The sequence below is a fragment of the Meles meles genome, chromosome 14 (assembly GCF_922984935.1).
Source record: "Meles meles chromosome 14, mMelMel3.1 paternal haplotype, whole genome shotgun sequence".
NCBI lineage: Eukaryota > Metazoa > Chordata > Mammalia > Carnivora > Mustelidae > Meles > Meles meles.
In genome coordinates this window covers 71,687,568-71,714,906 of record NC_060079.1, presented here as the reverse complement: position 1 = coordinate 71,714,906, position 27,339 = coordinate 71,687,568, and the positions used below count along the sequence as shown (strand labels likewise).

The following is a 27,339-nucleotide window of genomic DNA, read 5'->3' as shown; positions in this document are numbered from 1 at the left end:
TTTAAAAAGTTTGTGCTTTGCAGTGCCTGGCTGACTCAGTCAGTAGAGCATGCAACTCTTGATCTTGGAGTGTGGGTTTGAGTCCCACATTCTATGTAGAGAGTACTAAAATCTTTATAAATAAATAAATGTGTTTTGTTTCCATTTTAGGTTGAGCCCACATTTTGTGTAGTGATTACTTAAAATCTTAATAAATAAATAAATGTTTGTGTTTTGTTTCCATTTTAGGCCCAGACCTTATCTGTTTAAAGGTGATCATAAATTTCCTACAAACAAAGAGAACTTACCAGTGACTATACTCTATGCTGAAATTGGTACCAGAGCATTTAGTAAATTTCACAAAGTATTGTCTGAAAAAGCTCAAAATGGGAAAATTCTGTATGTTCTTCGGCATTATATTCAGGTACAGTATTATCCAAGATTATTTTGTATATAAAAATTATGTTTGATAATTTCCTTACTAGGTTTTATATAATTTCCACCTGAACAGTTAAAGATTTTTTTAAATTAACATACCTGTCAAGTGTGAATTTTATATGGAAAAGTATATGGGGATTCTGTATCTTGTTGATACTCCTCTCTCTTCAGATTCCTTTCTTCTTAAATCTGAAACAGATTTAAAACTTGGATAAGAAACAAAACGATATGTGTATAATATTTGCTAGGATTCATAAATAGAGGGTTTTTTTGGTTTGTTTTTTGAGAGAGAGAGCATGTGAGCGTGGGGGAGAAGAGGTAAAGTGAGAGGGAGCGAGAGAATCTTAAGCAGACTCCTTGCTCAGCACAGTGCCCGAGCCCATGACCCTGAGGTCATGACCCAAGCTGAAATCGAGAGTCAGATGCTTAATCAACTGAGCCACCCAGGCACACCCCTTTAAATACAATTATTATTATCTTTTAAATATTTTACTTATTTGACAGAGAGAGAGATAGCAAGAGAGAGCATGAGCTGGGAGGAGAGGGAGAAGCAGTCTCCCTGCTGAGCAGGGATCCCAATGCAGGGCTCCATCCCAGGACCCTGGGATCATGAGTTGAGCCTAAGGCAGACGCTTAACCAACTGAGCCACCCATGTGCCCCATAAATACAATAATTTTTAATGAAAAAGTATTATGGTGAGTAAATTAATTTAATTGATATGGTATATATGAGTTCGAAGTGTGAAGCATGATATGGGAATGCTATTAACTATTTCTTTAGCGGACTACAGTATTATTCAAGTTTCTGATCAAATACGTTGTATTCTCACTCTTCCAACCTCTCATTTCTGTCACACTCTTGTTATAGTATTCTGGTTTAATGACTATAGTACCCATTGCTGTATCTCAAGTTTTCTTTCTTTCATACCTCCACACCATTCCCCCCACCCCACGCAACCCACTTCATCCAAATACACTAGAATGAAGGTTAGAGAAGGACTTTGCCTTTTTTACCACTATATTCCCAACATGGAAAGAGTGTTTTATATCGAAATACTAATGATTTGCATATTAATGTTTAAGATAATAAAAGCATCACAAATATACTTGTTAATTGCCTATCCATATTCTTTACCTGTTTTTATATTGGATTATTTGGGTTTCTCTTTTTCTTTCTTTTTTTTTTTAAGATTTTATTTATTTATTTGACAGACAGAGATCACAAGTAGGCAGAGAGGCAGGCAGAGAGAGAGGGGGAACCAGGCTCCCTGCTGAGCAGAGAGCCTGATGCAGGGCCCGATCCGGGGACCCTGGGATCATGACCTGAGCAGAAGGCAGAGGCTTTAACCCATTGAGCCTCCCAGGTGCCCCTGGGTTTCTCTTTTTCTTACCTGCAGGTTTTGAAATATATGTTCTGAATACTAATCTTTTCTTCTATACTTTGCAAACATCTTCTACAATATTTCCGGTCTTCTGGTATTAAAACAAATTATTTATGACATCTTTGGTTCAGTGCAAGTAATAATTGTGATGTCAGATTTATCCAACTTTTCTTTAGTGATTCCCTTCATGATGTCATAAGGACATTCTCGTGTATTTTCTTGTGATAATTAAAATGCTATTTTTTGAGTTTTGGTTTTTAATTTATCTGGAATGTATTTGAATATGCTGCAGGCTGGAGATACAATTCTGGTTTCTCCATATGAAAATTATTGGTCCCCACATAATTTATTTAACAGTTAATTCTTTATTCTAAGCCATCATATACCAAGTTTTCATATAGGCATGTATGTTTTTAGATTCTATTCTTTTCCAATAATATAATGTCTCCTTTACACAAATATGTTTCAGTTGCAAGAGCTGTAAATTCTAAAGCAGTCTTGACAAAGAACAAAGCTAGAGGCATCATGCTTCCTGATTTTAAACTACATTACAGGGGCGCCTGAGTGGCTCAGTGAGTTAAAGCCTCTGCCTTTGGCTCAGGTCATGGTCCCAGGGTCCTGGGATCAAGCCCAGAGTTGGGCGCTCTGCTCAGCGGGGAGCCTGCTTCCTCCTCTCTCTCTCTCTCTCTCTCTCTCTCTGCCTGCCTCTCTTCCTGCTTGTGATCTCTGTCAAGTAAATAAATTTTTTAAAAAACTGTATTGCAAAACTGTAGTATTAAAACAGTGTGGTATTGGCATAGAACTATGTAGATCAGTGGAACAGAGAGCCAAGAAATAAACCCATGCATAAATGGTCAACTAATATTCAACAAGGGAGCAAAACCTACTCAGTTAAATGGTGCTGGAAAAACTGGATAACCACATGCAAAAGAATGGAACTAGCCCCCTATTTGACGACACTCATAAAAATTAACTTGAATTGGATTAAGGAATTAAACATAAAATATGAAATCATGAAACTCCTAGAAGAAAACCTAAGGGAAAAGCCCCTTGTCAATGGTCTTAGCAGTGATTTTATGGATTTGACACCAAACGCAAAGGCAACAAAAACAAAAATGAAGTGCAATAAAATAAAAAAGGAAAGAAAAAATAAAGTCGGACTATATCAAACTAAAAAGCATCTGTGCAGCAAAGGAAGCTGTTAACAAAATCAAAGGCAATGTATGGAATGGGAGAAGATATTTGTAAATCATATATCTGATAAGGGGTTAATATCTGAAATACATAAGGACCTCAGGCAACTCAGTAGTAAAAAAAGTAGTCTGATGAAAAGAATGGGCAAAGGGCCTGAAGAGACATTTTTCCAAAGGAGACTTACAAGTGGCCAGCATGTACGTGAAAAGGCATTCAACATCACAAACCAGGAAACGTAAATAGAAACCACAGTGAGGTACCAACTCAGACTTGTTAGAATTGCTGTTATCAAAAAGACAGATGTGAGAGGATGTGGAGAAAGGGGAATATTTTTGCACTGTTGATGAGAGTGAACTGGTACGGCCACTATGGAAAACAGTATGGAGGGACCTCAAAAATGTTTAAAAAGAACCACTGTATGACCTGCTATTTCTGCTTCTAGGTATATATCCAAAGGAAACAAAATACTAACTTGAAAAGCTATCTGTGGTCCCATGTTCATTGCAGCATTACCTACCGTAATGTAGACATGGGAACAGTCCCCGTGTTCAGCGGTGGATAAGTGGATCAAGAAAATGTGGTGTGTGTATACAGTGGAATAGTACTCATCCTTAAAAGAGAAAGAAATCCTGCCATCTGTGACAGTATGGATGGACTCTTGAGGGCATTAAGTTAATTGAAGTAAATCGGACAGAGAAAGACAAATACTGTAATGATGTCACTTACATGTGGAACCTAAAAAACAACCAAACTCTTAGAAAACGGGAGGTGGTGATGATGGGTGAAGGCGGTTGGAAAGTACAGACTTCCAGCTCTAAGTTCTAGGGTGACCTAATACTACTGTGTTGCGTATTTGCAAGTTGCTAAGAGAATAGATCTTTAAAGTACTTATCAGAAGAAAAAATACTGAGGTTTGGATGTTAACTAAACTTACTATGGTAACTGTTTCATATTGTCTCGAACAAATCATTATGTTGTACACCTTAAACTAATAGTGTTTATGTCAATTATACCAGAATAGGAATGGAAGTGGGAGATCAAATTATTGTTTATCTTTTAAAAAATGTCCCCCAGGTGATTCAGATGTGCCCTACAGGGGGAGATAGAATCATCTGTTGAGAAATCAGTGTCCCAAGTTATTTTTTGGAGAATGTGACCATTAAATAAACTATGAACACATACTAGCCAACTATCTGGGCACTTTGTCACATCACATTATAGCCTCCTTCTTAATGAACGATGTATTGTACATTCAAAATAGGTATATTTTAAATCTGGTCAACATGTAATTCTAATAAAATAAACTTATTTTTGCTACCTTTGGAACAGATGCCTTTTTATAGGGAAAGAAGAAATAGAAAAATGAAGAAAGAGTCTTCTCACCAGTTGATTTAGTCTACGAGTATTTTTGGTTTGCAAATCCAAACTTATTAGACTACAGTTCACATTTTATATTAATACATTTTCAAATGGAGTCAGTAAATATGAATTTAATAAACATTTATCTTTATTCCTGAGGAGCTAATAATATTTCAGAATTGATAATGGAAATTGGTTATTTGAAATTGCATTTCTTTTATAACTATAGCAAAATATGTAGACTTGGAGCTTCGATTTGCTTCTCTACCAGCTGATTGTCTTTTTGGTGGATAGTCAAATGGATTTTTAAATTGAGCTGTATTAAATTGAAAAGTCTCTAAAATATTTTCACCTTCTTCAGATGACCATAATTATAAGCAGCTCAGTTCCCTTGTGCTATCTTTCATTATAGCATGTGCCTGAGAAATTAGCAAATTACATTTTCACGTGGACGGCAGTGTTAAATATTTCTCTGCATATCTGAAACTAATTCTTATATCATCTTATTTGGAAATAGAACATCCCAGGAATAGTCACTCTGGTCATCTACTTATTTTTAAGGTTGGAGGCAGGGGAGCTAGGGAGGAAAGAAGAGAATAAAAAGAAGAAAAAAAACCTATTGAGGTTCTCCTTCCCTCCGATCTCTACGTCTTCCGCTATCATGTGTAGGATAGTAAAACTGCCCTCTTGCAAACTTGAGTAAGCCCAGATGCACACCATGTTCCAGGGAGTTCGCAAGGCGCTAGGTTAAACCAGCTTCCTAAGCCGTGAAAGAATGTGCCAAATGATGATGACTGTAGCAAAATTGATAAGAATTTCCATCTGGAAGCTAGAAAGAACCTTAGACATCTTCTAAAAATGTTATGTATATTCATCCCTGTTGCTTACCTTTTGAAAAAAAAATGTGGTGCGTTCTCTTCCTTGTTAGGGTAATCTCTAGAAGTACATTTTGTGTTTGTCCTTTACAGAAAGGGGAAAGTTTGGTATTTAAGTTCCAATCAGCAATACCTCAGAGAACTCCATTTTAGGCAACTTTTGCCCTTGTTCCAAGAGTAGATACTGATTTGTGGCATTTGGTATCTTTTAATCATTGAGAAACGTGAAGAAAAATTTAATCAGATTGTTCAAGACACTGTGTTTTTTGGTGTCTTTTGCCTCTACTCTTCAGTATCGGTTTTAGAAACACTGTAGTTATTCTCCATCTAGATGACTAGCAAATGAATAGCATTTGGCGGTTTAGCAAATCCTGTGTAGTTCACTGAAAGGAGTACAGTTTTATTGAAACTTAATTGTATTGGAGCTTCTATTAATTAACTCATAGGACAAATGGGGAAGTTACCATAGTTAACAGAAAAAGATCAGGTATTTTTCCTTTTAAAAGGAAAATTAAAACATGAGAGCCATAACAAGGTTTTTAGAAAGTAAAGAAGTGGTGGTTAAATTCTGGGTCCTTGATATGCTGTCTAGAGAGAGTATAAATAGCCCCCAAATAATATTTCACAGTGTTGAAAAAATATATTAGTAGGGGTGCATGGGTGATTCAGTCAGTTAAGCATCTGCCTTTGGCTCACGTCATGATCCTGGAGTCCTGGGATCGAGTCCTGTGTCGGGCTCCTTACTCAGTGGGGAGCCTGCTTCCCCATTTGCTCCTTCCCTCGCCCCACCCGTTCTCTCTTTCTCAAAAAAAGAAATAAAATCTTTAAAAAATATATATTAATTTACCCTAATATCCTAATACACAAACATACTAGATTTAAAAGAAGATGTTTGACCAAATATTTTTTCTTTTTAAAAATCTAAATGTGTTGGAACAGAAACCAGTCTCGCAGAAAATGTATTTATCCGGCTACGGTGTGGAGCTAGCAATTAAAAGTACAGAATACAAAGCTTTGGATGATACCCAAGTTAAAAGTAAGTTTACTCTCTGACCTTGAGTAGAATAAAAATTTGGACGCTTATATACTTTTTAAAAAAACATTGACTGACTATAGTCTTACACATGTTCATTGGAGGCTGGAGATGGGGTACACTTGTTTCTCCTTAGTTTAGAATTTGATTTTATTCTGAAATATATTTAATATTGTGGGTCTCAAAAACCTCTTTAAAAATTGGAAAAAAACATCTTATTTTGCTTTATCTGGTGGCTTCGCCACCATTGTGAGCAACACTTAAAAATGGTAACCTAGACAAGGCAGGCTGAGGCAGTAGATGAGGCTGCTCATGGCTGTGGTGACCACCGGGTATGGCCAGCCAGCCTGGCCTGGAGGTGGGGCTGAGCGCAGGGGGTGTCTCACGGGGTACCCAGCCGGTCGGGGGCTGGCGGTGAGGTTGGTAGTGGGGGTGGGGGGTGTCTAAGGGGGTCAGTGTCTCAGTCAGTCTGAAAGTTAGTGGGCCACACACGGTGTTAGGAAGCTTTGTCTCATATATCTATAATGAAGTTACCAGGATGCTGCTGCTCTTGAAGTAGGGTAGGAGAAGCCTGGGAGCTGCTAGTTTAGATGAAGTAGATTCGGTTAGATCTGTGAACTACAAACCCGTATCTATGATTGTGCTTAAGCTACATGCTCTAGATAAAGGACTCTGGAGTCCTGAAGAAGCTAAAGTAGTTTGTGAAAATCTTTTATGAACTGGTTCATCCAAAATGTATTTATACCTGATACTTGATTAAGAGTATTTTTTTTAAGATTTATTTTATTTATTTGAGAGAGTGAGCGCATGCACGTGTGCAAGCCAAGGGAGAGGGAGATGATCGCAAGCAAATTCTGGGCTGAGCAGGAAGTCCCATGTGGGCTGAGCTGAAATCAGGAGTCAAATACCCAACAAGCTGAGCCACTCAGACACCCCTGGTTAAGAGTCTTTAATTCGGGGGCACCAGGGTGGCTCAGTAGGTTAAGCTTCTTCAGCTCAGGTCGTGATCCCAAGGTCCTGGGATTGAGCCCCACATCGGGCTCTCTGCTCAGCGGGAAGCCTGCTTCCCCCTCTCTCTCTGCCTGCCTCTCTGCCTACTTGTGATCTCTGTCTGTCAAATAAATAAATAAAACCTTTTTTAAAAAAGAGTCTTTAATTCATTCTTGTATATGCTCTCAGATGGGGCTTCTGCTTCAACTTTATCTATTCAGGATGTGCTCCCGGAGGCCCTGCTCTCATCACAGGCCCAGCTCCAGCCACTCCTCCTGACTGTGCTTCAAATACAGATCTGTATCACTGTTAAGTCCTCTCAGTTAGAGTTGCTGGAAAAGTATTGTGCAAATAAGAATATTCAGATTTTAGGTATTTCTATATAGCTTATATGTAGCTTTACAGTGTTTTGTAATTTAGTATCTTACTTAATAGTCACAATAGTTACATAAGGCATTTTCTAGCTATTCTTGGGCCTGTGGAATCTTCTTTGAAAGATCAGATTAAAAATGTTATAAAGTCAGGTGATCAGATTAATGCTCTGTATTACACATTGCACACTAATTCTCTCATCACCCTCTAAACGTCTGTGTGCAGTGGATCTGGTCTCCATCCTAGTAGCCACTCCTTTCGTTCAGTTCTGCTTTTTCCCTCTGTATACATCAGAACGTGTAGGTGGCTTTCTCTCTGACCTTTGCTTTTCTGTGCCTCCAGTCCTCCTTACCCCCTAAAACAGATGGATCAGTGTTCTTCATGGTGCTTTCAGGTTGAAAGCCGTGTGATGAAATCTGACTTTGTGACTCCACTGATTAAAATCCCACAGAGACTCGCCATAACCTCCCTCACAAATCCTAGTACTGTAGCATTGCAAAGAAAGCTTTTCATACTCCAGCCTCTTTCCACTTGGTCACTGTCCCTCAGCCTCTCATTTGTACCTTCTGTTCTGCAACACCAGACTACAATACAGAATAGTTTTCTGTTGCCTCGATGCCTCCATGTTTGGCTCCATGCTAAACCTTCATGACCTCTATCGAGTACTTTTATCCCTTAGCATATGCTGTTCCCTCTGCCTAAAACCTTCTCCTTGGTCCCACTTTTCTTTCATCAAAGGCCTATTCATCTTTTAAAACTTGAATTTATCAGTCAGTACCTCTGAGATGGCTGCCTGTCTTTTTGCTCAGCCAAGGGTGGTTTTCTCTTTTCTATATCCCATCTATTCTATGCTTTCTTTCATAGAAGTTTTACACACTGTATTAAAATTGTCTCTCTGGGGTGTCTGGGTGGCTCAGTGGGTTAAAGCCTCTGCCTTCGGCTCAGGTCATGATCCCGGGGTCCTGGGATCGAGTCCCGTATCGGGCCCTCTGCTCAGCAGGGAGCCTGCTTCCTCCTCTCTCTCTGCCTGCCTCTTTGCCTACTTGTGATCTGTCAAATAAATAAATAAAACCTTTAAAAAAAAAATAAATAAAATTGTCTCTCTCTCTCTCCTTTCTGCCAAGTGGAGTTTGTGTCTTTTCTGTCTCTCTTCCTTGTGTGTATCTGGCAGGAAACAGACATCATAGCAGGCAGCCAATAAACATTTGCCTGATGGAGAAATGAAAAGGAGGAGAAGGAAGACTGAACCAGCACCCAGAGCTTTTAGCTGTAGTCCTGGGGATGCGGGCTTTCAGGAGAGGGAGGGTAGGAGTGTATTGGAGGGGCTCAGGCACACTCGGAGAGCAGCCCCATGAGAACGTAACGAGGTCTTGTGCTCCCAAGTACCCTGTACTTAAACCAGTTACCACCCTGTATGTTGTAATTGTCTGGGGAATAGAGGAGAAGCACGGGGAAGGGAAGTGACTATAACATGCTATAGCCTTACTTTTTGAGGCCGTGAGTTTTGGTGTCTTTAAAGGCATTGGATATAGTAGGGCTCGGAGCTCCTGCCTGGCTTAAGAGCTAAAGGATTCGTTGCAACCACTTTGGTTTATGATTCTGGTTATAAAATAGAACTTGACTGTAAAATAATTTGTAAAGCGTTGGTTAAATATTTAATGATCCAAGCCTGTTTAGAAAGAGAACACGCTCAGAAATATAAGTGTGTACGTGCGCATGTACCAGTGAGCTGGGCTGTGAAAGGAAAACAAGGTAAAACAAAAGAAATTTAAGTTTGCATTCTTCTAATTTTTGATGCCCTGTTTTCCCAGTCTGAAAATGTTTTGTTTTTGTTTCCAAAACAGCAGTGACCAACACTACTGTGGAGGATGAGGTTGAGACAAATGAGGTTCAAGGATTTCTCTTCCAGAAACTAAAGTGAGTCTGAATTGAAACGAAGTTGCATTGCTGTGTTCTTAAGTTTGTCCTAAAGGAATTCAGTGTGCTGTGCTGATGATGCATGTTTCATCTTCTTAAAATACACCTGTAATCGGTTTTATTTATTACAGAAGTCATACATGGTTAATGCAAAACACAGTGGAAAAATAGTCTTGATTTTCACTGTATGACGAGTATGATTGGACAAATAGGAATTGGAAATGATCAAAGTTATCTTTGTCAAAAAACATTACAGAATCTCTTACAGAACTACTGGGTTAGAAAAATCATGGTTAGTATTGGATCATTAGCATGAAATAATCAGAATTTTTGTGCCTCAAAAAAAAAGAGAAAATATTTATTTTCTTAAATTTCTGTGTGCAGGTTCCATATTAAAAACCTTTTAACATCTGGTCTTAATTTCATATACATATGTAAGTAACCACTCAGAAATTAAAGTTGTGTTCCCCCCGCCTTTTTTTTTTTCTGCGTCCCCGATTGAAGAGCAGGAATAGGATGGTGAGTGCTCTCTGAAGACCCATGAAAGGGGATTGTTGTCGTTTTATATGTGTTTTCCCTTATTTACAGGAAAGTTTGTGATTTCATTACAAAGGCAAAATTAATTAAAGGTAAAGGACAGTTTTTATTAATAGTTTTAATTTTTGCCTGATACTCTATTTATAAAGGACACAAAGGTCAGTTCTCCTCTTGAATGGATATTGTTATAGAGCAAGGGAACATTTTTGGAGACTGTGCTAATTTATATAGATGGCAGAGTTATATTTCTCAGCTACGTTGGCCCAGTGGTGTACTAGTGGCCTTAAGAACTTAATGCATGAAACAGATTTATTAAGGTATTTATTTAGTAGATAATAATACATTTTATTCCATTGTCAGCTGTCTCAACATCTTGGAACCCACAGTTCTATTCTTTTTTTCTTAATTCTCTTTTAAACATAGCTTTTTATTGGAATAAATTGCACATCTCACAAGAAGCTTTCAGAACCCTGGGATACTAGTTTCTTAAAAGAAGAAATACTCAAAATTAGTTCTCAATTGAGGCAAAACCCTTTGCTTTGAGATATTATATGAGATATTGTCTGGGTTATATAAATTCAGCAGTGAAAATTGCTAAGATTATGGCTAAATATGAAAAATAATAATACTCTTATAAACTTAATATTCTGTGATTTAAAATATTTGAGAAAGGAGTTAATTTAATTCATAGAGAATTTCCTTTTGGGAGAAGTTCTGTGCTTTTTCACTTCACTGTAAGAACAGTTGCAGTCATCTTGATTCATTTTTTTTAACAGATTTTATTTACTTATTTGACAGGGAGAGAGACAGTGAGAGAGGGAACACAAGCAGGGGGAGGGAGAGAGGAAGAAGCAGGCTCCCCCTGAGCAGGGAGCCTTATGTGGGGCTTGATCCCAGGACCCTGGGATCATGTTCTGAGCCAAAGGCAGATGCTTAATGACAGAACCACCCAGGCGCCCCTTGATTCATTTTTAAAACATGGTCCCATGTAATGAAATTGCATGATTATTATCAATATGTTTATTGTTAAACATAAGATAAATGCATTTCTGTGTATATGGTTGTGTATATTTTTTTATTTCACTATTTAAAATCTTTTTAGGGCACCTGGGTGGCTCAGTGGGTTAAAGCCTCTGCCTTCGGCTCAGGTCATGATCCCAGGGTCCTGGGATCAAGCCCCACATCGGGCTCTCTGCTCTGCAGGGAGCCTGCTTCCTCCTCTCTCTCTGCCTGCCTCTCTGCCTAGTTGTAATTTCTCTCTGTCAAATAAATAAAATATTAAAAAATAAATAAATAAAATAAAATCTTTTTACTGTTGAAAATACGTGTTTAGTAAGTTGTGTTGGAGGTAAAGTTTTTTTGAAGAGAATACTATTTAACTCTTAAATGGCACCATGTCTTGATTTCGTAAGAGAAGAAAGAAGCCACATTTGGGATCCTATGTATGGTAAAATGTCATTCCTACTACATTATTGTTTGGCACTCTCAAAAAAGATACCTAGGCAAAATGAACTTACTGAAGATTTTTTAAAATTGCAGAGATGGAACTTTTTGGAAATAAACTCCAAGATTGTATAGGAAGTATTGATGCTTTCCTTATAAAATGATTTTGTTTTAAATTATAAAATCAATACTAGTAATTTATAAAATGTTAAAAAGTATAGACTCTAAAAGCTAAGAATTCTGCCCTCACCCTTGAGTCCCTTTTAGGTAATGTTAACATGTTAACAATTGAGAGTCTATCCCTTCAGGTTTTGGTTTGTTTTGTTTTATGTCTTGAAAAAAGTGCACATACACGGCTCTCATTATTTTTAAGCTCTGCGGACATAGTTGCATCACGATGTACTTATTATGTTGGTGAATAGTTCATTTGTGTCTAATGATTTGAAAGGGTTAATTTAAAAAATATATTGTTTGTATAATTTGTAGTAGGTGATGATAATTAACATTACTTCATATTCTAATGCAGAGAAAGGTATTCAGATCTTAGAGATAATCTGACAACATTCCAAAAATACCTGATTGAGAGTAGCAAAGAAATGACGCCTTTGAAAGTCTGGGAACTACAAGGTATAGTATTTTGGTCAACTTTAACATAGCATTTTGGTAACTGATTTCTGTTGTGTTAAATAAGCTTTTATATAACGTGATATAAATTATTTTGTAGATAGTAATTACTGATACGAATTTTTATGGAAATTGGTATTTAATTAAAAGGCTATCCATCAAACAAATCATATAAGAGTTAAAATTATATGAAGTGTAGTTGTTTGATATTACCTAATCATTTTTAAAGTGTATACTGATTTATCTTGTAGGTTCATTTCAAGTATTAAATCACATTTCAAGGAGTCTATAAAGTTGATTAAAAATCGTATATAGTCAGGAAATCAGAACTAAATCATACTAGTTTTATTCTGTTTAAAATTTTGAACTTAATGGACCATTGCATATTTCAGTATTAGCTTAGAACAGCCTTGTGCTGACCTCCTGTAAGCAGGTATCTTGTGATCAGAATTTAGTTTGAACTGTAAGTCCTTTTCAATTTATAATTTTCTTTTTTATTACTTGTAATTTTTAGTCATTCACGGGGACATCATTTTGCTGTGTCATCCATAATTTCTGTCACATCTCCCATCAACTTTCTATTAACAGCTTATTGAGATAACTGACATACTATACAGTTCACCCCTTTAAAATGTACCATTTGATGGATTTTAGTATATTTTCTGAGACTTTTTTACTGTCACCACAGTCAATTTTAGAGTATTTTCATCACCCTGAAAAGAAAGTAACAGCCCCATTAACAGTCACTGCCCACTTCTCTCCAGTTTCTCCAGCTGTTGTAGGCAAACACCATTCTGCTTTCTCCTTCAAAATGTTCTCCAAGGAACCCATAATTTCGAAAATACAGTTGTAGGCGATCGCTGTAGGTGATGGGGTGCTTTTGAAGGCTTGTAAACAGAGAACATGCTCAGTCAGCTTAGTTTTGATGGGTCTGGCTGACCACTGAGTAAGATAGATTTGAATGGACCAAAAACAGAACCCCGGATGAGACATCCTTGAAATACTGTGGTGAGAGATTGCACTGTGACTGTGGTAGACAGCATAGGAAGGAAGGCTGGATTGAACAAATATTGAGGAGATGAAAGGAGTCAGAGATAGCTTGAAGATTTCCAGCTTTGAGCCTGAATAGAGAGAATATAAAACATGTCAATATGTTTCGGGTTGAAGGTGGAGTTCAAGAATAATGAGATTGATGTTAAAAAGATTGCTTAAAGTAACTGTGACATATTCAGATGACGGGGTCCAGTAGTGGGGTGAACGTAGGTCTTTAAGCTAAAAGGAGAAGATGGAAAGAGCTGAACATCTTAGCATAAAGCCTTACGAGGGAGGAGGAGCTAAATGGTCGTGCAGAATGATCAGTCGGCACACGAGGGCGGGTGCTGCGGTGTTCATTCACGTGTGGAAAGTAGATCTCATGAACAAGATGTGGGGAGTGATGAGAAATGGAGGAGCACGTTATAGAAGCTGACCAAACTAGATTTCCAAGACAGAGAAAGTAAGCAATCTCTTTTTTCCTATTTTATTGATTTACCAAGTATTTATTCTGTATCTACTACATGTCAGCTATGTCTGTACATCCATGCTATTATCATTTTTGGCTGAGGGCTACGGTAGGAAACCTATTTTACATCAAGACCCATATACAAGTGTATGATGTAAGAATGCATAGATATGCTCAGAACTAAAAATATATATATGAAAATAAAAGCTTCACATGCAGCATGTATGTTTACTACATTTTATTCACTCTGACAAAATTTTTTTTCACCCTGTTTATTTTAAAAAATAACTTTGGGGGCGCCTGGGTGGCTCAGCGGGTTAAAGCCTCTGCCTTCAGCTCAGGTCATGATCCCAGGGTCCTGGGATCGAGCCCCGCATCGGGCTCTCTGCTTGGCAGGGAGCCTGCTTCCCCCTCTCTCTCTGCCTGCCTCTCTCCCTACTTGTGATGTCTCTCTGTCAAATAAATAGATAAAAATCTTTAAAAAAAAAAAAAAAATAACTTTGTACTACCTGTTCATCTGATTTCACTACTAATGGGTTCCAGCTGACATTTTGGAAAACACTAGATGCTGAAGATAAACTGAGCTAAAATAGACCCTACATATCTTCAGAGGATCTTAGATAAACATAAAAAATTTTAAAAACCAGTATAACAATTGTGATTGTAATTGCTCTAAAGCAAAGGTAGATAGGATTAAGAAGGGTATATGCATAACAAATAACATGGAGGACATGGGGAGATGGAGAGGAGAGGGAGTTGAGGGAAACTGGAAGGGGAGATGAACCATGAGAGACTATGGACTCTGAAAAACAACCAGAGGGTTTTGAAGGGGCGGGGGGCGGGGGTGGGAGGTTGAGGAACCAGGTGGTGGGTAATAGGGAGGGCACGTACTGCATGGAGCACTGGGTGTGATGCCAAAATAATGAACACTGTTATGCTGTAAATAAACAAATAAAAATAAATAAATTAATTTTAAAAAATTTAAAAAAAAAAAGAAGGGTATATGCGGGGAGATCGAAACTGGTGAGCATGAGGGACGGGGAGAGAAAGGGGAGTCTTTGCCACGAAGTGGTTCCTGAATTGAGATCTGAGGAGGGGCTGGAATAAATCTGGGGGTGGATTATTTAGAGAGACCGCAAAGATCACTGGGAGCCGTTGGATATGTATACATGAAGGAGATAACCAAGAACTTGGCTAGATTGTGGTTTGCTCCGCTGCATGGACAGTGGTGTTCGCTGAGAAGAGAAGACTGAAGAGGACCAGCTTTGGGCAAAGATGGGGCAGGAATATCACAGAAGTTATTATTAAACATGCTGCTTTTGAAATATCCAAGTGGTAGGTAGAACAGTTAAATAGGTAAAGTGTAGGACTTAAATAGTTACTTATGAGTCATTAAGTATGGAACAGTTTAGAACAAAGCAAAAATGTTAATAGAGTCTGATGATACTGTATTCTTTTGGGTATTTATACTCTGTCTGATTTCATAAGTGAATTTTCAAGGGGTTTCAAATAACTTACAGAAAGTTGGTCATGTCAAGGAGAATTACATTCATGTAATAAAACATTTTTAAAGACTGGTTGTGTTCTCAAGCCTGAGTCAAAGGTAGCTGTCCATGATCATCACACTGTTGATAGCCAATGATAAATTAACCAACACCGTGTCTGGCGAAGTGTTAGGCTGTTTATATACAGTATCCTAATTACTTTTTAAAAAACTCATATGAGTTAGATATCCCACTTTTCCAGATGAGGAAATTAAGAAATGGAACACATAAAATAATGAGTCTAAGTTCACAAATCGGACAGAGACAAATCAGGGGTATCTGAAATGAGCAGGTCTGTCTCATTATAAAGCCTAATTCTTCCTTCTGCCCAGCATCCTGCTTTTTTGAGTATAAAGTTGTACAACCAAATACTGGCAGGCAAGATCTTTGAGCATACACTCCTCTTTTATAAGTTGTTGCACCATTCAGTCAGGTAAGTAATGACCAAGTTTTCTTGCCTAAAACTATATATGTTCCTAAATATATACACATCAGTCAAAAATTGTGTTGCTTATACATGCCTTTAATAGCAATAGAATAAGAAAGAGAACATAAAGGAGCTTGTAATTTTGCTAGTCGTTTATTCATTCATCACTATTTAGTGAGTACTTACTTGTGTATCAAGTACTTCTTTTCAGTGAAAACATTTAATTTCTACTCTCTTAGCAAATTTCAACTATGCGGTACAGTGATGCCAATGCTGGTCACCCTGGCATACATTAGAATCTTAGACCCTCTTCATCTTTAGCTGAAAATTTATGCCGTTTTCTCAACCTCTCCCTCTTTCCACTATCCAGTCCTAGGCAGCTACTTTTCTACTCTCTGTTTGTGTGAGTTTGACTTTTTTTTTTCTTTTTTTTCGATTTTTACGTAAGTGATTCTGTACAGTATTTGTCTTTCTCTGTCTGGCTGTTTTCACTCAGCATAACCTTCAGGTTCACCATGTTGTTACAAATGGCAGAATTTTTCTTCTTTTTAATGCTGAATAATATCCTGTTGTATGTATATGCCACATTTTCTCTAACCATTCACTCATTTGTAGACATTTAGATTGTTTCCATCTTGGCTGTTGTGAATAATGCTGCAGTGACCATGGGAGTACAGCTATGTCTTTGAGATACTGATTTCATTTTCTCTGGAAACATACCCAGAAGTGGGATTGCTGATCCCACTGTGATTTTCGTTTTAATTTCTTGAGGAATCACCATATGGAATCACCATCATGTCTTCCATAGTGGCTGCACCAGTTTACCTGAGTTCCTTGGATATTTTTGTTATTAACCTCTTATCAGATGATCTGCAGATATTTTTCCTCCCATTCTGTAGCTTGCTTTTCCATTTTGTTGATGATTTCCTTGCTGTGCAGAAGCTTCGTAGTATGATATAGTCCCATTTGTTCATTTCCACTTTGCTGCCTTTGGCTTTGGTCCCAAATCCAAAAAATCATTGCTAAAACTAATGTTTAGGAGCTTACCCCTATGTTTTCTTTCAGGATTTTATGGGTGTAGGTCTTAAATTTAAGTCTAACCCCATTTGAGTTGGTTTTTGTGTATTGTGTAAGATAGGGACCCATTTTCCTTCTTTTGCATGTGAATGTCCCATTTTTCCCAGCACCACTTATTAAATGGAAAGTCAGTACTTCTTTGCAGGAAGTGATCCTCTTCTAGAAGGATCTTAGTAAGAGAAGCACTGAGAAATGGCTGTTGTGTTTGGCAATTATTCACTGCAGTGCCCGAACTAGAAACATGCTGAAGTAGGCTGGGGAAACGCCATTTAAAGTTACTCAGCTAGAAGGTGATACAGAGCTGGAATTTGAACCTTGGTTGTTAGGCCCTCCATCCCATGGGAAGCTGTGCTAAGAACATCTCTTCCTAAGTTTTGACTCCCAACCCAATTCACCACACTGAGAACATGGAAATAAAACCAGCCTTGTTATGCTAAACTGGTTATTTTACTAATACATGGTTAACTGGGTTTCTACCTATGGTAAAATGTTACAGAGAAACAATATGTTTCACTGGTCCATAATGAACAGAATTCAGCTTTAAAATCTTTGACTCTTGACAAGGTAAAGGAGACTAAGTAAGATGACTGCTTCTGGCGTACTGGAGACTGAACACATAAGCCACAGTTTTCTTAAGAGAAAACTGTAGTATTGGGGAAAATACCAAGTCTAGGATTTTTCCTATGGTATAAAGGTGAAACATTTTGAAAGAGAAAGCAAATGTTTGCTATTTACTGAGTTGTACACACTGGATTTTTTAAATTAACATATAATGTATAATTTGTTTCAGGGGTGCAGGTCTGTGAATCATCAGTCTTGCACAATGCACAGCACTCACCATAGCACATACCCTCACCAGTGCCCATCACCCCGCCATGCTATCCTTTCCCCACAGCCCCCAGAAGCCCTCAGTTTGTTTCCTAAGATTAAGAGTCTCTTATGGTTTGTCTCCCTCCTCAGTCCCATCTTGTTTCATTTTTCCCTCCCTTCCCCCCATGAACCCCCACACTGCCTCTCAAATTCCTCATCGGAGAGATCATATGATAATTGTCTTTCTCTGATTGACTTATTTTGCTTAGCATAATACCCTCTACTTGCATCCACATACTTAGAAATGGCAAGATTTCAGGTTTTTTGATGGCTGCATAGTATTCCATTGTATATATATACACCACATCTTCTTTATCCATTCATCTGTTGATGGACATCTAGGTTCTTTCCATAGTTTGGCTCTTGTGGACATTGCTGCTATAAACATGTGTGTGCACGTGCCTCTTTGGATGGACACATTGGATCTTAAAGTTCTTCCCAGGATTGTCTCCTCAAAGCTCTTTTTTCCCTTATTCTTACCAAAGCTTTTTGTTGCACATTTTCATTAATCCTTAGAAAAAATAGTTTTGCATCAACATTTCTTTTCCCGTATCTCTTTCTGAAGCTATACTGTAACTGGTGGAAAACAATAGGTATTAAATGATAATTAATCCTTTATAAAAGTGTAAAGCTTAACCTTATTTGGACATAAGTGATAGCCTTACATTTAAAACTTTTGAAGAATGTTAAATATAAGAGTGGTAGCATATCTACATATTATTACATGGCAAGAAGTGTTGACTAAGTTATTTAAATTACATGGAATGTCTATAAAGATCTGATACTATGCTAGATTCCCTAATGATTTTTTTTCCCCCAGATCTTAGTTTTCAGGCAGCTTCTCAAATAATGTCCACTCCAGTTTATGATGCCATAAAATTAATGAAAGACATTTCACAGAACTTCCCCATAAAAGCCAGGTATGTTAAAATTTATTACTTTGATTAAAGCCAGAACCCTTTCCATTAAATAAATTTTATGAAAATAGCTGATTTCATTTTAGCATCGTGATATCAGTTAATTCTCACAGATACTGTATTAATGAAATCAGGGTATTTCTTCATTATGCATGGTTTTTTTAATCAGGAAAATACTGGCTTGTGTACACATGTGTTTATACTGCAGGATAGAACTCTTAAATTAGACACAACTGGAAAGGAAAAATAATTTATAGAAGTTATTTAAACATAAACAGTGATATGATAATCCAGCTATGGTAAACTTATTTAAGGAATGAATAATGAGGGAATATTTTTTCTCTTTTCTAGGTAGGGGGTTATGAAAAGTATTATTCTAAATAGATTTATGCCCAGAGTATGGCTAGATCATGTTCTTACCCTTTCAGATTCTAAACAGGTAGTAGTGTCTTATTTATGGGAAATTTTATGGAGGACTTTTTTTTACCAATAGGATACCTAATGGAACTCCTTCCAGAAATACTGATTTTACATTAACTATATCTTGCAGTTCAATAGATAATACTTTAGCGTGTCTAAAAGTAATCAGTACTTTTACAAAATAACAAAGTCTTGTGCATTCGTAGTCTGGTTAGGAATGACACGCTCTACAATTACAAACAACCAGTGAAAATAAGTTAGCTTTTCTTGAAGACACAGAGCACATGACAAGCACAGCCGTGTTTTTCTGGAAGGAACGGGAGGACGTTCCTGCCGTGACCGCAGCCCTTCTCCACCTATGGGGGTTTGCTGCGCCGCTGTGTGTCTCAGACACTGTGTTGTACATTTGTCCACAGTGCAAATTACTAATTTTAAATCTAGATTTTCTTTCTTTTGTAAGACAAATAAATAATATGTAGTTGGTCACAAGATAACAAGAACCTTTCCAGAGGACCCTGAAATAGAGGAGTTTGTCAACTTACTTACAGATTAAGAATTAATGTATTGATGTGATTCTTTGTGTTAATTCTAGCTTAAACAGTCAAGAACTTGAGAAATCAGTATATACTAAAGCTGAAGTGTGCACATGTATATAAATGTTTAGCTGCACTGCTGTTTCTGAAATTACTAGATCAAATACAAATTAAGTAAAATAACTCTAGTTTTAAGAAGACCATTAATTCACTCTTGACAGTAAGTCAGTTTTAATTCAGGGTTCTGTTGGTAAACTCTGCTCTTATTTTGTGGTTGATCTCTAAAAAAAATTGCAAACTACAGTAATACTGCTTAGTGGCTAACCTACAGGCTTGAGCGTATCTGTAAAGTCACTCTTAAGACAATCAGTAAATGAGAAAATATTTTATAAATGAATGAAAAATTTGTATTATCAAATTATCTGTTGTTTCTCTCAAATGCTGCCATGTTTTAGGATACTTATTGTGAATTGTCTTAAGATACACCTTTCTGCTTGCGTTACTTTAAAGCTGAACTTTGCATTATAAACCTTTTAATTTTTCAGTCATTTATTTGCATAAAATTGACAAACATGTAACTAATTTTGCTAGGAGTTAATCAAGTCAAATAAATGTAGTTAATAGACTTGTTAAAAAAAATCTTCTCTGTCTTTAAGTTATAGGGGATATTCAAGAGTGAATATGTGAAATCAGTTTTATTATTTGTTTAGCGCTTACATGCTCTGATAGAGGTCCCAGGTTAACCAAAATCTTTACGTCCAGGTATTCTGAAAATTGCCTGTTTGCATTGGCACATTTGATGATATTGGTAATTTCATACGAAATTTCTCTGTCTGGGCCCAGTAGCACAAAACAGCATTTTCAGTCAAGTATATTTGAAAAATAAGTATCTAGCAGTAAACAAGTTCTGACAGTACTTAAAGCATACAGTTAGTGCAGGTGGGCCCTTTTTTAAAATTAAGGTTTTATTTTAATTCCAATGTAATTAACTTACAGTGTTGTATTAGTTTCAGGTGTATAGTACCCTGACTCAGCAACTCCATACATCACCCAAGCGTACACGAACTCTTGACGGTCTATAATCCACCCGAATCAAACACCCTTGTCAGATGAAAGCCATTGTACCAGTTGTCAAATGGGCTGCATGGAAATGGATACTTTTCAGTCATGAAACATTTTGAATTTTTAGGTTCTTATCCAGAGTACTACTACACTGAATTACAGATTAGTCTTAAACATTTAAGGAAAAGTTAATTATATCTGTATTTATTTTCCCAGATCTCTGACCAGAATTGCTGTAAATCAACTTATGAGGGAGGAAATACAGGAAAATCAAAAGGTTTGTTTGAATTTTTTTTTTCAATTTACTACACTAATACCACTATTTTAGAGTTTGGACCTTCAATTTTCGTGCAAAAAAGAAAATGATAATTTGTGTTTTTTAGATTATTAAAACAGTTCAGGTCTTTCCATTTTTAGATTGTTTACTTCATGTAGCTTGCAGTCTGTGATTCTAGCCAGTCTTTCCTGACATACATCTTACTTACTTTTTCATTCGCCCTGTACTCCAGACCTTCTGCCCACATAGTATGGTTTTCTTTACAGGATAAAGAATAAAGCTATGAGTTAATTATTCTGTTTCTCATAACTGGTTTTTCTTTAAAAGCTTGTGAGGCCTGAGTCAGGTTTGGACCACTGGAACATTATTAGAATCGTATGTCATATAGGGTGCAGTTGATCAGTAATTTGAAAAGATTCTTAAGAACTCAAATGACCCTAGCTGTGTTGGTATTTGTGAAGTGCTTAGAACACCGCCTGGGTTAATGACATAGGACTGCCTTGGCTTTAAGAACTAGAACCAGATGCACAGGCCCCTGAACAGTAGGAGTTTGTTGTTCTCACATAAAGAATTCTCAGAATAGTTGGTTACAGACATGATTTTCCCCTTCTATGGCTGCAGAGTGGCTTCCACAGCTCTAGACTTCTTACTTTTATTCAAAGCAGAAGAGGCAGGAAGACAATATTAGCCATATGTGTCCTCTCTAAAGCCTTCCGGGAACACTTCAGCTAATTCTTCCATCGGATTGGCCAGAATTTTGTCATGCGGCCATCTCTCGCTGCAAGGGAGGCTAGAAAAGTCGTGTTCTTTTCTAGTAATTGGGGCAGGCTGAGGAGAGGTGGGTTAGCCTAACCAGCCAACAGTGCCTGTCCCACGCAGACAGAGCTCTCAATAGATGTCAGCTCTTCTGATGGCGACCAGCAGCTCCAACAGTTATAGTGAAGTCGATGCCCGTCCGTGCCTGGAGCCTGGTGTTGGGAATCATCACACAGCATCCCTGGGTAGGGTATTCTTTGCCTCGCTGATCACCTAACAAATTATTGTTTATTTTCCGGAACTAGTTGTAGTATTACTCTTTCCTGTAATTTTCCTAATTGCTCTTATCATTCTTGGAACAGAGTGGATTGTTTTCTCTCTCTTTTTTTTTTAAGATTTTATTTATTTATTTGACAGAGATCACAAGTAGGCAGAGAGGCGGGGGTGGGGGGTGGGGGGGAAGCAGGCTCCCCGCTGAGCAGAGAACCTGACGCAGGGCTCGATCCCAGGACCCTGAGATCATGACTTGAGTCGAAGGTAGAGGCTTTAACCCACCCAGGTGCCCCCAGAGTGGATTGTTTCCTAATGAAAGTTCCATACTTCAGTGAATTTTGTTTGAATAACGTGCTTTCAGTAGGAAAAGAAGAGAGCGTAGTGAAGAAAAGGGAGGAAAAATGGAGGATGCCAGAGTATCAGTGGCTTCAGCCACTCCAGTATATTTTTGTGCTCGTGCACCAGCCCAGAGTGGGTGTTCTGGTCATCAGAGCTTTGCTCCAAGAGGTGGCTTAGTGTTGAAAGGCTGGAGGACTTCATGAGGTCCAAGAAGAATATAGTGGGGATGAAAGAGAGGTCATCGGAAGGACTCAAGACCCAGATCACTGCACTGGCAAATTTCACAGGCAGGCCGGTGCGATGGCCTAATCCTGGGGTGATGACCAAAGCTGGTTGCTGAAGCAGAGTGGAAGTGGAAGGGGATAGGATTGAGGAAATCAGAAAACTCTGAATCTGGAGGCTTAAATGAGTACGGTGCCTGGTATGGCACATTCCCTCAGAAATATGTGTTGAATTAAAAACTGTTGAATGTTTAAATGTTATCTGTAATACACACAGTGTTTAGCAACAAGTAGTTTTTTAAGTGGTATGTGTATTGTAGCAGTTATTAATATTCCAATTTATAAAATGAGACCCAGTGATTTCTGTTGAGTCACACAGAGTTAGTAAAAGAACCAGAATTTGTGCTCTGATACACAGGTCATTTCAGATCCATTTCATAGGCACTTCGAATTTGTTCAAGGGCCAACCATCTTGCCAGGTGATTAGAAAACAAAAATATTTGAGGAGCTTAAGAAATTTGATCTACTTTCGTTTCTTCTCAAAATTCTTGACTGACTCCTGTTTCCAGAAGAACAACATACAAAAATTAGAGAAATGCATTTAATAAAATGGTGGGATAGGAGAAATCTGATGTAGACCGTCAGGTCCTCTCTGAAAACCCAGAGGAAAACCTGTTGATCAAGCAAAGCTGAGTTAATCACTTACAGAGACCTTGGTGGAATCTTACTCTCAAAAGAAGGATGTTATGGTAGATTATCTGTAGGTTCCAGAGCTTCTGTTCAAGCGAGTTGGGTCTTTTAAGGTAGGGGAAATATTGGGGTTTGGGTGGAGTCTATAACAGTTTGTAACTAATTGTAAATTAGTTGATTTACTTAAATAATTCATAACTAATAATAAACTGAACTAATAACCCACACTGTCTGCTAATGGAGTGTCAAACTATCTCAGGTAAAAAAATAAACACCATTTTTGGATGAAAAAAAAAAGAGGCACTTCGAGCGGGGCAAGTGCTGTGGTTGGCATAGGGGCAGCGGGGCAGCGGGAGTGCAGACTGAGAAAATGCAGACCACCGGGGCACTACTCATTTCTTCGGCTCTGATTTGCTGTTGTACCAGGGATCTGATCAGCCCTGTGTCTGCCTCGCTCTTGAGCAGGCCAGAGATCCCAGCTAAACAGCCACCCTAGAGCAGCTCCCTGCTCCAGACGGCCCGACGGGGGTTCCAGACCAGTGTTGTCTCCTGGGACATTGACACAGCAGCCAAGTTTATTGGCACTGGGGCTGCCACAGTTGGTGTGCCTGGTTCAGGGGCTGGCATTGGAACAGCACTGGGCAGCTTGACCTTGGCTATGCCAGGAACCCGTCTCTCAAGCAGCAGCTCTTCTGTGCCATTCTGGGCTTTAGCATCGGTTTAGGATCGGTCAACACAAAAGTGATGGTTTTTTGTTTTTTGTTTTGTTTTGTTTTTACGATTTTATTTATTTATTTGACAGACGGAGATCACAAGTAGGCAGAGAAGCAGGCAGAGAGAGAGGAGGAAGCAGGCTCCCTGCTGAGCAGAGAGCCTGATGCGGGGCTCAATCCCAGGACCCTGGGATCATGACCTGAGCCGAAGGCAGCAGCTTTAACCCACTGAGCCGCCCAGGTGCCCCAAAAGTGATGGTTTTGATGAGCAAACTTATAAGCAAGTTTTTTGCCCAGATTAGGTAACTGTTCAGATTTGCAAACAGACTGTTTTGCAGATCCATTCCAGATTTGCCTGGCACACTTCGTTTGCAAGAATTTCCTGAACCAAATGATTATTTATTCATTTATAGCTTTTTCTTCCTGGACAAGAATTTCCTGTAATAGTTAAGTGATACCAGCTCAAGGGATCTCCGTTCTCAGTCCCCATAGTTGAGCTGTAATGACATAGGTGGTCTCGTTTCCCTCTAGGAGGGCAAGAGATGACTCAAGAAGTAGACAGTAGCTAGCTAGAAAAGTGGGGAGAGACACTGTTATTTTCCCTATAGTACTTTTTGACCAAAGGTTTGCTGTTGCTAGTAGATAGAAAGTCATAGGGAAGGACTGCTTAAAAACTTAAGATCATTGGTTGATACATTCGCAGAGGGGAAACATGAAATATTGAGATGGATTATGTTGTTGTTCACAGTCACTCTCTTCCCTCTGATGTTGATTGATGCCATGTCACTTTGGCTAATATAAAATGAGCAGATACACACATCTGTGCAAGCAGCAGCTTTGTGGTTCAGTTGCCTTGCTGCTTCTGCTCCCTGTCATGAGGCATGTCCCACACAGGCGCTGCTCTCCTGGTTTGGTGCCTGAAATGAAAAAGGCCCTGGAGTGGAACCGAAGATGACTTGAAGGTGTGACTATATGATATGAGCAAGAAGTAAATGTTTCTTCTAGTAAGCTACTGAGATTCCGGAGTTCTTTGTATTAAGAACCTGGTTACAGTAATACCTTCAAATGTATTAAATTTTATACATTACTTTTCCATCTGTTTAATTGTGTTTTATCCTATGCTCTTGAAACTGTACAACAATGTTTCTGTGTTGGAAAGGAATTAAGAATAATTTTTGTTGCTCCACAAAACCTGATTTTAGGGCTATTAGAAGAACTGAAGGAATAAAATAGCTATGGAAATAAGAACAGGCAGAAGTTCTGGGTTTAGTTCCTGGTACTAGCTTTGGGGTGAAGAAGTCATCTTCTTCAAACCTCTTGTGTAAAATGTAATTACATGGTTCAGATTAGAATCATTTGTGAGCATATTTTGTAAATATATATAGCATCAAGATGGCAGAAATAGTAGAAATGTAGTCAAAATGACAAGTTTAAGGTGAGAATTTTTTTTTAAGATTTTATTTATGTGACAGAGAGAGAAAACACAAGCAGGGGGAGTAACAGAAGGAGAGGGAGAAGCAGGCTCCCCACCGAGCAGGGAGCCCAGTGCAAGGCTCCATCCCAGGATGCTGGGATCACGTCTGAGCCAAAGGCAGACGCTTAACCAGCTGAGCCACCCAGATGCCCCTAAGGTTAGAATTATTACAGGGTTATTCTAAAATCACATTTAAAAAGATCTTTCAGTTCATATTTCATTATGTTAATCCAGGATTAACATTATCTGTCAATTTTAGTATTTGCTGTATCTCCTCATTTTTTTTAGGAATTATTTGGATCTTTTAAATTTTAGTATCTTTATTATTTGTATAATTGAGAATTTTGTTGTCAACTTAGCTAGGGAAGCTGGCTTTGGTTAATTTTATTTAGTTATATTTTGAGTTAAAGCTGGCTTAAGCTGACATTTTGTTATTAAGAAGATAGTGATTGGCTCCAATAGGAATATGACTGCAGCCCAATTCAAAATAGTCCCATTTATTCTCCTAAAAATCATACATAGCAACAAGAAGAATGAAACAGCATTTTCAGCAAAACTAGCAGAAAGCAAAAGCCTAAGTTTTGTGTGTGGTGGGAAATGCCCAGCACCAGCAGAACTGAAGCGTAAAGCCACAGTCATGTGGAGGGGAAGTGTGGGACGCGGCCGGGGTCCCAGAAAGAAGCAGCAAGTGCTCACTCTCCCGGGAGAGAGCTCTGCTCTGAGACGGAGCTCTATGGGCAGGCGGGACTAACACAGATAGGAGAGGGCACGTCTGCTGCGGGAGGTGGGTCGTGCCAAGTGCACGGAAGTGGCAGATGGAAGAAAACCTGGCTAGTTTGAGGGAACAGCTCCTCGAGGAGTTAAGGGCCACATCCTTTGGGGGCTGAGTGGAGAGAAAAAGTGCCTGGTGATCAGAGCCTTTGAGCCGGTTAATATTGGAGAATCTAAGGAAGATGGCATTGGGAGACCCAGCTCACACTGTGGATTTCTGCACTGACCACAGGCCAGGCAACCTGGAGGCTAATTTTGCCTCTTTTACTCCAAAATGATCTCCTCTGCTAATGCCTGGTGCAAGAAAATCTAAGTGAATCAGATATGCTCAGAAAGGTGTAGACCTATTAGATGCATCTCAAGATGTCCCTGTAAAGGGGAAGAGGAGGACCACACTATGCTGTAGATGAAGAAACTTCACTGAGCAGAGAAGGGCTGCGGCATGACATTCAGACACGTGCTCAAAAAGCTAATGAAGCTGAGATGCAACACACAGAGGCAGAAGCATAGAGACTCATAAGCAAAGATGGGCCGGAAAGAGGGGGTGATGCCCAGGTAACCAGAGAGAGTGAAACCAGAGCTGGAAGGACTTGGCAAAGATCTTGAGAGTAACTGTTTTAGAAATACAGATCAAAATTACAAATGGCACAATGGAGAACTGACCTTATAAAAAGCACAGGAGGAGACATAGTGGCTAGAATTAAGAAATGCAAAGAAGGGACGCCTGAGTGGCTCAATTGGCTAAGCATCTGCCTTCTGCTCAAGTCCTGATCTCCAGAGTCCCGGGATTGAGTCCCACATCGGGCTCCCTGCTCAGCGGGGAGCCTCCCTCTCCCTCTGCTGCTCGTGCTCTCTCTCTCTCATTCTCTCTCAAACTCAAATAAATAAATAAAATCTTTTTTAAAAAAATTAAATCAAGTAGAAAGGATTCAAGAAAAACAACAAATAAAAGGCAGATAAAGGAAATCCAACATTCTTATAGTGGAGTCTGTGAAATAGAGCAAATGTTTAAAGCTGTAATTAGGTAATTTTCTGAAATGAAAGATTGAACACACATTATTGAAGGGGCACATTGTCAGTCTGAGGGTTTTGGAGGGGCAGGAGGTGGGAGCTTGGGTGAGCCTGGTGGTGGGTATTATGGAGGCACATACTGCATGGAGCACTGGGTATGGTGCATAAACAATGGATTCTGGAACACTGAAAAGAAATTTTAAAAATTAATAAAATGTTTTTTAAAAAAAGGGTACACTGTGGGGATGCCCGAGTGGCTCAATCGGTTGAGTGTCTGCCTTTGGCTCAGATCATGATCCCAGGGTCCTGGGATGGAGTTC

General features: G+C 38.6%; 1 protein-coding gene across 5 annotated transcripts in view; it reads left to right on the top strand.

The window, feature by feature from the left end:
* The window catches only part of UGGT2 (UDP-glucose glycoprotein glucosyltransferase 2), a 197,136-nt gene that overhangs the window by 44,637 nt on the left and 125,160 nt on the right, over positions 1-27,339 (top strand). For all 5 annotated transcript variants that reach the window (XM_045978339.1, XM_045978338.1, XM_045978337.1 and 2 more), the window contains exons 5-10: positions 229-403; positions 6,167-6,263; positions 9,467-9,539; positions 12,046-12,146; positions 18,383-18,482; positions 20,711-20,771. In XM_045978339.1, the coding sequence (XP_045834295.1) occupies positions 229-403; positions 6,167-6,263; positions 9,467-9,539; positions 12,046-12,146; positions 18,383-18,482; positions 20,711-20,771 (607 nt within the window). The remainder of the gene's footprint in view (positions 1-228; positions 404-6,166; positions 6,264-9,466; positions 9,540-12,045; positions 12,147-18,382; positions 18,483-20,710; positions 20,772-27,339) is intronic.